Below are 10,942 nucleotides of genomic sequence, written 5' to 3'. Positions count from 1 at the left end.
GAGCTTGCTTTCAAACAATTAGCTACATCAGGATTTCTCCATAGCAAATCAATTGTTGATAGCTTTGGCTCAGCCAGAGAGAAGCTTTGGCATGACGACGTGCCTCTCAAAATAAATCACAAAAGATGGCAAGTGGCTGTTACAGTAAGCCTCTCAAAAGTAAATTAGAGTTGCCATACCATGTAGCCCTTTGATTCTGATTTGTTTATCCTTTACCCTTTCAGTATATTCCCCAAAGATAGAACAAGACAGACATGCTCCAATTACTCTTCTTTGGTAACCTGTAATTCCTTGCAAAACTCCTTTGAAGTTGGTACTAATCAATGTGAAGAAGACTGGCAAAGTCCAGCCGAAAAAAAAAAACCAGCAAATATAGGTGAAAAAGGAATAGGAAATAGAACAGTATGCTCATTACAATAACACAACATTTTCCAGTCCCAGCCAGTCCTACCAGGTTCATAAACTTTGACAATGATACATTTGGGCAAGCAAGGAAGTAGCACATACAAGACAAGGGCCAAGTCTAGAGAAAAGCTGTGCTTTCTGAATTCACAGTGTGTACAGCCTTCTATATTTTTCATGAGTTTGTCCAGACACTGCATTTCCTCTTTTAAGAAAAATCTTTAGGAAGCAAATTCTATAAGACTGCTGGAACCATGTGCCACCGAAAGGATTAATCGAAATATTTTCCCTATTTCGTGAAGTTATCCATGGAGAGAAGCCACCCAGCCCTAAGAAGAAGCAGGAGCCCTGGTGATGGTGGCAGGCTTGTTCACCACATGTAATGCCAAGCATACAGCGAGCAGCGGAGGTTAAGACAACTGATTACAATCAATCCAGTTATTGCAGCTTAATGAGTTACTGCTGATTAGCTTGAGTCCTCACAACTGACAACTTTCATTCCTCAACTAAGGCAACTGCAAAGATAGTGTGTTAACTTTTACCTGCTTTCATTATGTGTCAATATTTATAATCAAATACAACCACTTTACTTCTCATGAGTAATCCCATGACTAAGTTTTGAATAAAATGAGCACAATGCCCCCCATTTAAAGTTTTCAAGCAATTATTGGCAAACACACTATCAGCTGAAGGCCATAAACATTTATCCAGTGCTGCTAGGCATCCTGATGGCAAATCTAATCTTTTTGTTACGATCAGTCCAAGGGAACTCATGACTTTTTTTTTTCCCTTAGTGATTTTACTGTAAAGATTTTATAAGCCTGTGAAAGGAACGGCAGGAAGGCTGGGCATTTTTCTCAGCAGCCGTCTGAGTTTGCTTCTGTGCTCGCTGCAGAGGAGCCGAGTTATCAGCACGACTGAGAGCGTTTTATAGGGGTCAGCCTCTGCCTCTGAAAAGTCAGCTGTATGCACCGAAAGCAGCTCTAAACACGCATGAGAAATTGCTATGTATGGACCAGAGAGTAAAAGCCAAGGCTGAGCTTGCACTGAAAACATTCACATTCACGCCACGCTTTTTGCTTTCCCCCAACAAGATAACACTGTCACACGGCCCTGCACTCACAGAGAAAGGAGACACGGTTCAAGGACTGACAACAGATGTGTTTTTTAAAACATTTTTCTCTCTTTTTATTGTTTTTTTCCCGATGGTTGCTACAAGCGAAGGAGGTATTCAGAAACGTAACTGCACGATACAAACACAGGCAGCAAACTAAGTGGATGGCATGAAAGGTGTATCTGAGAACACGGAGTTGACAGAATCAGAATCGGATTTTGTTCGAGTAGTTTTCAAGATACTCTCAGCAATGACATTGTCATTAGGGAACAGTTTTACTTTCCCATTCTGACTGTGTTTTGGTTCGTGCACGGGTTCCAGGAAAACCACCCGTTTACCTGTGCTAGCCTTCTTCTCGTCGGCCGGCAGCTCTTGCGGCGGCGTGGAATTCAGTATGGATGAGTGGGCACCGCTTTGGTTCAGCTTCCTCTTCTTCCTTTTCGCCTTACATTGGCACGGACAGGGGGTCAGATAGAGATACAGCAGTACTAAAACAATACTGGCCACGCAGGCAGCAAGGGTGGTAAAAGCTGTGTTAAATGCTTCATGAGCGTGGGACCTGTTCACGGTGAAATTGCTAACATTTATTCTAACCTCTATGGTTTCATTTAATAGTCTTTTCTTATTTATTGCGATGCAGGAATACAGCCCTGAGTCCTCCAGCTGGGCATCTGTTATCTCCAGGCTGCCGTTACGAAACACCTTAAAGTTGTCGGTCTCCCTGTCTGGCTCCAGCAATCTATTGTCCGGACTAACCCAAACAAAGTGCGTGCCCGCATCGCTGATTCTGCTGTCACAGTGTACAATCAGCCTGTCGCCAACCTGGGCATCGTGAATAAACCCAAAGGCTTGGAAAGAGCTGTTGACGGTGCTTTCGGAGCAATTCAGAAAGTTGTCATGCAGTAAAGGCAGTTTATTGTAACCTCTGGGGTCTGATCGCAACAAACAGGTGTACTCACTTTTGAAGTCCACCACTGAGCCGAAGTGCCTTTGATACCAGAAGATTAGCATGGAATACAGCGTACAGTCACAATAAAATGGGTTGCCATGAAGATAAATTCCGCTAAGATGTTTGGCCGGCACTGAACTCAGGCGCTGAATAGGCATCGACTGGATGTGATTAAAGGAAACGTCCAGCAACACAAGGTCTGTCAGCTTATGTTTTCCAGTGTACAAGTCCAGTGGGAAATGCGAGAGCAAGTTATAGCTTAAGTACAGTTTCTGCAATTTGTACAATCCTCCGAAGGCTGAAGACTCTATCTGTGTTATCTGATTGTTGTACAGCAGGAGAACCTCCAGCGCCCTCAGCTCCTGAAACACGGGGCTGCCCAGCGTCTTCAGGCTGTTGGAGGACAAGTCTAGGTACTTCAGATTTGGGGTTGTGGAAAAGCTTCCAGTGTTAATGCTGCTAATGCTATTATGATTGATTATTAAAGTGTTCAGTTTCTCCAACAGCACTGGGACCCATTCAGGCTCCAAAAACCCAATTCTGTTATAACTCAGATCCAGCCTTTTCATACATTTATAAAGATTTCCTGGCACCCGAGAGAGGTTCTTGTTGGTGCAGCTCACGATATCGCTGGCACAGATGCAGGCTGTCGGACACATCCCCGGGGCACTGCCACAAACGCTCACCATGAAGACCAAGAGGCATGCCAGTCCTTTGCAGTTCGCTTTAAAAACTCCAAGTCGAGTAGGAATCGTCCGCCAGTTTAAAGACATTGTCACTGTCTCTTAGCTGTCTCCCAGCGCTCCTCGCCACAGATTATAAGTGCAGTTAGCTTTGCACTAATCGCTGTCGAAAGAGGGATACAGAGGTACAGCACGTTAACATTTAGGGTTCATACCCTGCCTGATTCCTTATGCATGCCTTTTGAGAAAATACAGGGAATTAATCCTTAATGTTTCATATGGTTAATTATAAAATCTAGTTGTTCTTAGGTGATGTAAGCTTAACGTTAGTTTTTATGTAAACATGAAATTCTGCACCCATGTGTAAATATTCACACTACAGATATTATACGTCTTCTCTTCAAAAACAATGCAGCTGTTCATCAATCTTGGGCCAAGGAATGCAATTTCTGACAGTTCATAAAAAAAATGAATCAGAAACATTCCTCTGCGGGACATGACTGGGCAATGGCATCCCCTATCTGTTTCCAAACCAACCCAGACAGAAAACTTCTGGTACAGGAAAGAAAAATGCTCATCCAAAAATTCTATTTTCTTCTCTAGTGGGGAGCAGTTTCAACATGTGTTTCTTTCCAATCAGAAAATGTCACACATTTTCAAGCAAAGAATTTTCTCAGACTACTTAGCTTTAAATGTCATATGAATGTCTTTCTTCTTTTTTTTTCCCTTTCTTTAATTCAGTAACTGATAGTTCAGGTAGCAACAGCCTATTTTTAAAGTTATTCAAGATGTCCAATTGGAATATTTTGTGTTCTGGTACTTCTACCTTTGCCAAAATAACTGTCGAGGAGAAAATTTTCTATGCCTGGTACCTACCTCAGGCACAAGTTTTTGGGAACTTTCAGTAAGAATGAGTCAGACATTTCTCAAAACTTAGCAAAGGAAAAAAAATATTTTGCTCATACTTAAATAGTAAGAAAAAACCTAACCAAATATTCTCTGTTCTGAGAATATTTTAGTGTCACTATGGTTTGAAGCAGGGACATAACATTTGGCAGGGTAGCGATTCGTGCCAAGGCATATGCTTTTTGCCATCTTCTAACAAAATGCTCACATCCACAGCAGGGTAATGAACACTTCTGTTCACTCTTGCTCTCCCTGGATACCTGTTGAGAGTTTGTCAGTGAATTCCCAGGTGAACCCATATGCATTGATTATCCCCACCCCTTCACAGCTCAAACGCGGTATTCAGCTCCCACATATTAACCTCATACTCATTTCTCCCATCATCTCACCCACCCGTTGGTACAGCATCTGAGCAGGACAAACCCCCGCAATGTCTGCCCTGCGCTGCTGCTGGTGGCCATGGCCAGGAGCTGGGAGACTGCCTGCGGGCAGCGGGGAGGAGGAGAGAGCAGCAACCTCAAATGGACAGAAGCAAAGTAAAAGGAGAAGTTGTATTCTCTGATGAGGCAAGATGGATGAAGAAAGGATGAGTCTTGAACACAGAAACATTAAAACCAAGACCTAAAGGGTGGAGGACAGCAAGGCAGAGAAGGAGCCAAAGAAGGGGAGAGAGGTAAAAGGAGGATAAGAGATGCACAGGGGGGGAAGGGCAGAACCAGGGAAGGACAATGCTAATGGAGCATCATCATCATTACTAATGAAGCAACTGAGGAGGAGGTAGTTCGCAGGCAGCGAGGGTGCAGAAGTCAGATGAGGCATATAAGACTGGAAAAGCAGATGGGGAAGGTGTAAAGGGCAAGAAGGTTAAGCAGAAGAGGGGCAAGAGGGTTAAGCAGAAGAGAGACAAGAGTTTCGAGAGGTGAACCTTAGAACACACTTCTCTGGACAATTTGCATCTGCTACTTATGAATCTAAGATTATCTATGCAATTAATTGATATATGTGAACTGCACTAATTTCCATTTCTCCCCCCAGTTCCTTATTCCCCTCCTCTCTAACCCTCTGCCAATCTGGCAGGCTGCTGTCCTCTGCTGACAAATCTGCTACTCTTGAGTCAAGTGGTAGAGGGTGCGCTATGAATATTAAAAGCTGAACCTTCTAATGACCCATTAAAAGAAGAAATATGAAGGCAGCAGGATGGGAAAATTCACCTTTCACAAGAATTTATATACACTTTGGCTTTAAAGTTTCCCAAAAAACTATATTGAGAGAATAGCAAGGCTGCCAAGTCAATTGCTCAAAAATTAAAGTGTCAGAATTAAGGTTTTCTGCACTGCTCTAGATTTTATATACAGTCCTTACTTACACGATTGCTTGATTTCTTCCCCAGAACCTTTCCTCCCACTATCTGAGGAAGAATAGGAAAAAGAAAGGGTGATTACATCAAGGGCTGAGTAAATGCCTACACCTGAGAAGCGGGGCATATCCTAGCCTCTGACACAGAATTCCTGTGAGATCAGGCAAATTATGTGAACTAGTGACTGTTAGAAAATAAGTAACATGTTACAGTCACCAGCTTGAGAGTTAGAAAATAAGGAACCTCTGTGTATTAAGTTTGGGAGGGACTGATCTCAAGAAGTGCTGAGAGTCAAAATGCTCTATCAGGCACTTCTGACTGTAAAGGCTTCTCCTTTCTTCCCTGCGTATAAAAGGGATATAGCAACGTGATCCTAACTATAGGAATATTGTAAAAATAAATGAATTGATTAGAATAAAAGCTTAATGTCGAGATTCATAATGTCTTCTAGGCTTTTAGATCCTACTGAAGTATCTAACTGCATGGGGTTTTCAGTGGGAGGTTAGGAACCCAGAGGAATTATTTTTTGAACTAGTTCTAAGCACCTACCTTAGTTGGTTTTGCTATGGCAACAATTAATAGATACAAATTTTTTTAGAGGGTGAGACCTGTGAAAGCATTATAGAAATGACCGTGAGGAAGTAATTCTGTACCTCAGTGTGGATTTGTATGGCAGGCAGTACATAAGGCACAACGGAAACACACTGACATACGAAAAACATAATTTAATAACTGCTCATTTGTTTAGTATGTTGCATGAAGCAAGATATATGAAAACTGCATACCATAAAACCATGTGCGTGAGAAGTGAATTATTATAAAGCATCCACAAAATGGGAGACAAACCGCTGTTGCATAGGTTGCCTTTCCCACTAATATTTATATGTCTGATTTTGCAGCCTATGTAATCTGATTTTTAATGCCACTGCACTTGCAAAAAGATGAATGTTCCTATGTTGAATATAACTGTGATCCTGGAGATACTCCAAATGGGACGTACTAGGTCAATGCTCAGTTTTGGAAGGGTTACCAAGTTTAAATAGCCTAAATAGCCTTGAACATTTGTTTCTGTCCATACCTACAATTATCTCACCAGATTCTCTGAGCTAGTCTGCAACCAAATCCCAAAGGCAGATCAGTGGCTAGTGTAAATCAGCACAATACCTTTGAGTTCTAAGGAGCACAAAACCCCTGCAAGGGCTGAAAACTGGGTTGTGCATTTCCGAAGCTCATTCAGGTTGCCAAATGAGAACTGTTTCAGATAACTTGCTTTGCCTGGCGACACAAATCCAAATTACAGACATCATAAATGTACCATGGGCCACACAAGGCTATTTCGAGGGTACCCTGACAAGTAGAAACATTCCTTGCCATGCCCAACTCACAGCGGAGTGCCTACATTCCCAACAGGTTCTTTCCCTTTTGGAGAGTAGGACTGTCGAGCTGCAACTTGCCCCTCAACCTGTGTTCCCAAAAACATCTGCATAAATTACACAGGATGGTCTGCAAAGCCAAGCACGCTCAGTATAAATATTCATAACCTATGTGATCACTTGAACTTCTTCAAAATGACTGCATAAACATTTATGCAGGTTAGTAATGTGTACATGTTATGTGGCAAGGAAGAACAAAGCCTACAATCATCCTCATATTAAAAAGTGGCATTTTGTTTCGTCCCAAAAAACATTACTTCAGGTCTTAGAAATGTACTACTTTACAAACTCCAATATTACGTATCTCAAGAGAGATATTGCTATTAAATACTATCCGCTAACATGTGCCAACAGACTCTGGCTAAGTACTTCACCACTATTTCTGAATGAGCTGGGTAAATAGGTTTTTTGATTTATAGTAAAGTGAAGGGCATGGTTAGGAGTTTTGTACTTGAATTCTTTTCAAAGAAATCATTTCTTTATGGTGCTAAAGTGTGATATTTTAAGTTCACTGCCAAAAACACAGTACTCCCTGAGATGAATCATCTGTGCGGTAATGGTGCCCATGCTTCTCAACTGTTTGAGAAGAAATGCAGGACATATCTTCATATAATAGGGAATATCTTCTGTTGTCAGGAACAGCTCAATTGACAGATCAACTTCTAGAGAAGCTGAGGATTTGTCTCCTGGATTTGATCTTTTTCATGTGTGTGTTTGTTGGGGTTTTTTTGTTTGGTTGGGGTTTTTTTGTTTCTTTTTTTTTTTTTTTTAAAAAAAAAAAAGCAATGAGAACCTAGAGCTGCTTATGGAAAAGGGGAATGCTGGGCAACCATAAACATCACCACCATCAGTTATCACTGCAAGATCAACTAATATCCTAAACACTCATTTCCACTTTCTCTGGGCTCTTTCTCCCACTCATGCTACATTAATAATCTCTATACCAGCTTTCTCTTCTCCTCTAAGTACCTTCAGGCTTATTACTGTTTCTTCCAGGGAAACCTGTACACCAAGTCATCTCTCACGGTTCATTTGAGACTTTGCTAAAACATCCTTATGTGGCACATCTCTTAATTTAAGCAGTGAACTGGGAATCACAAGTCACCTGAATACTTTTGCAAATGCTACCATTAGTCTTTTCAACGTTGAACAAACTGGATTGATAAATGCTTTACAGTAGGAATAACATCTTCCTGTACACTGATGATTTAAATAGTCCCACATCTGGCTGGCAGTTTCTGCACAGTGAAAATACAAGTATTTGCACACAAGTCCCCTGTACTACTGCAGGAATACTGCCGAGCCTCTAGAGCGCTCAAACGCTAGAATATATCACAGGTCTCAGTCCACCCTCCAGAAGATCCACATTGTTTCTACATTTCCTAGCTCTTTCCCTTGTGCCACATCTCCTGTGCCTGTCTCCTCTGACTCCTCTGTCCCCCCGTCTCGCCAGCCCACAGGTCACTCACGCACCTTTGTGCCTTCCCATTGACTTCCAATGCCCACACAGTTGCTCTCCCCTCTTACCAGTCTACATATCAGACGAATCAGGGCGGTATTAGTTAAATACATAAAACATGAAATGAAACGGTGATGGCTCAGGTGTCAAGAATGTTTCTTCACAGCCCTTCTTTTTATTTTTGTCATGGCATTTGACAAAGCTTTCCTCATGAACTCAGGAGAAAAAAGTGACTGTTAGAATGGGGTTATATTAATTTATAACAACAATATTACACAAGTACAATTATTCATGCTTTTAATCCTAACTTTATGAATCCTGCTTAAGTACATGACATAGCCATTAATTACAGACTAGTGGCATCCCACATAATTAATCTTTTAAAATGCTACACTTATAAGGAAGGTCTGCGTAAACTTCCATTCCTTGTGTGTGTGCGTTGGGGATGCTGTCAGAGGAAATATCCCCGTAGTGGCCACCTCACTCCAATCTCCAGGCTCTACTCTGCTTTTATCACTCCTGAGTGGGAAAGGCACTCTCTGCATCAAATCTGCCTGACAGCTGTGCTCAGCATTTCTGACTGAGCAGATCTGGATTATCGTAATCCATGAGATTTAGTGACATGATGGATCGGACAGCAGAGACTGTTGGTGAGCTACATCTGGGTGATGTCTGGATACACTGGACTAAATCCCTGAACTGGGCTAAGCTCTGCGTGATGCAGGACCTAACAATGATGAAAAAAATGGCTTTACATCACCTTTGCAGCAAGCTGATCCTGAGGTCAGTCTGGCAAATGGAGCGGTCTCTCTGGCCAGCACCTGGCCCAACCTCAATAGTGCTGAATTAGAGATGAATTTGTCCTAGTAACTTGAGCCAGCTAAAACTACCTTCTCCCACTCATCCCTCACTAAATATTGAATTTCTCTGAAGACAGATTTATTTATTTTTTTTTGCACCCATGATAACTCATTTGGCTTAAAGAAAACTGAGACATAGATGAGCAACTGGGTGACGTACTTCAGAGCCTGAGTTGGACTAATCATCAGCAGTCTGTCTATGGCAGTACCAGCTCCATGAAGTCAACACTCCGCAGCTTTTACCCCTCTTCAGAGAGTACAAGGGAAATATGCACCAGTGAACCAACAATGCATCTTTTTTGCCATGTTATTTTGTAAATAAAGCTGTACCCTAGCTTAAACCTCGCTAATGACTTCAGTTGCTAAGGAGATCAGCAAATAATTAAGAAAAATCCGCAATGATAAGCGGCAGTGCCTGTTACGGTATCAGTAACCAGTCTCCAAGCAATGCCAGATCCTACGAAAGTTTAGTTGCCCAGCGTAGGATCCTCACCGCCTCCAAAAGCTTCTCTGACGGGCTAAACTTCAGAGAAACCCCCTTGCCTAAGACGGGGTGGGGGGGCTCCTTGCAGCCTCCCTATGGGGAATGCAGCCCCCAGATCCCTACTGGAGGGTCGGCGGAGGGCAAACTTTCGGCCAGCCCGGCGGCCGGGCGGGCTAAGCCGGCATCGGACCGGGGGCACCCACGGGCACCGCGCCGTCCCCTCGCCTCGCCCCCCCAACCCCTCGAGGGGGTCTCTGAGCGCCTTCCCCGGGCAGGACCGCTCCGCTCCGCGGCGGAGGTAGGAACAGGGGCTCCCGCGGCTGCCCCTGGCTCCGGCGGCCCCTCTCCTCCCCGTCTCCTGCCCCTCCGGACCCTGCCTGCCCGCCCGCCATACCCGGGATACCGGGGGGATGTCCGCTCCGCCACCCCGCCGGGCAGCGTTACCTGGAGCTCCCGGCGGCCGCTTCATGTCCGGGGAGCGCGATGCCGGCCCCGCCGCCGCCGCCAGCCCCGGCCCCGCATGCTCCGCTCCGCTCCGCTCCGGGGAAACCGGGGGCCGCCGAGAAGGCGGCAGCGGCTCCGCTGCGCTCCCCGGCGGGCGCAGGCAGTGATGAGCCCGCTGTCCCTCGGGGGTGGAGCGGAGGCCCGGAGCCCGGTACCGGCGGCGGGTGAGGAGGGAGGGCAGGAGACTCCCGGTCACAGCAGCGCCGGCGTTTTTATCCCTTCCTGCCTCCGCCCTCGCGGTTCCCCCCACCTTCCCCCGCCGCTCAGCGCCGGACCCAACGCCGCTTCGCCCCGACGCGCTCCCGGGGGGTTCCGCGGCAACGGGACGGAGCCGTCGGTGCCCCAGGGGAGGAGCGCATCGCCTGCCCCCGCTCCGCCCCTCGCCTCCCCAGGGATCCGCGGCCCGGCGGGGGTGTGTGTGGGTGTGTGTGTGTGTGTGGGGGGGGTGTGTTTGTGTGTGTGTGGGGGTGTGTGTGTGTGCGCGCCCGCTGCTCCGCCCCGCTCCGCTCCTCACTGCGCCGCTGCCCCCGCCGAGCCAGGGCAGAGCTTGCCCCCCCCGGCTGGGCTCAGCCCCTCTTCCCGGTCGAAAGCAGCCCCGAACCCGCCTGGGGAGGATGGCGGTGTGTGTGTGTGGGGGGGGGTGTGTGTGTGTGTGAGGGGGGTTAGGCAGCCCGGGCTCTGCAGCCGCCACGGGGGATTCAGGGTTTTCGAGGAGGGGGTGGGGGGGGCGCAGCGGAAGATGCAATCCCCGTGAAATGCATCAAAACTCCCCGTGCGCGGAGAAGGAACCG

The 10,942-nt window shown here is 45.7% G+C and overlaps 1 protein-coding gene across 4 annotated transcripts; it reads right to left on the bottom strand.

Annotated features, from left to right (window-relative positions):
* Positions 1–1,584: 1,584 nt before the first annotated feature.
* On the bottom strand, positions 1,585–10,375 carry AMIGO2 (adhesion molecule with Ig like domain 2). 4 transcript variants are annotated; one of them, XM_054189114.1, is made up of 2 exons: positions 10,042–10,375; positions 1,585–3,311 (listed from the first exon to the last, which is right to left on the bottom strand). In XM_054189114.1, the coding sequence occupies exon 2, from the start codon at positions 3,236–3,238 to the stop codon at positions 1,673–1,675; it is 1,566 nt and encodes a 521-aa protein (XP_054045089.1). In that variant the 5' UTR covers positions 3,239–3,311; positions 10,042–10,375; the 3' UTR covers positions 1,585–1,672. The 4 variants fall into 4 exon arrangements, with proteins under 4 accessions (XP_054045089.1, XP_054045086.1, XP_054045090.1 ...); XM_054189111.1 differs by having other exon boundaries at positions 10,092–10,375; XM_054189115.1 differs by having other exon boundaries at positions 10,051–10,069.
* Positions 10,376–10,942: the final 567 nt, after the last annotated feature.

The sequence above is a fragment of the Rissa tridactyla genome, chromosome 1 (assembly GCF_028500815.1).
Source record: "Rissa tridactyla isolate bRisTri1 chromosome 1, bRisTri1.patW.cur.20221130, whole genome shotgun sequence".
NCBI lineage: Eukaryota > Metazoa > Chordata > Aves > Charadriiformes > Laridae > Rissa > Rissa tridactyla.
The sequence above is the reverse complement of the archived record's forward strand: the minus strand, read 5'-3'. Positions and strand labels throughout refer to the sequence as shown.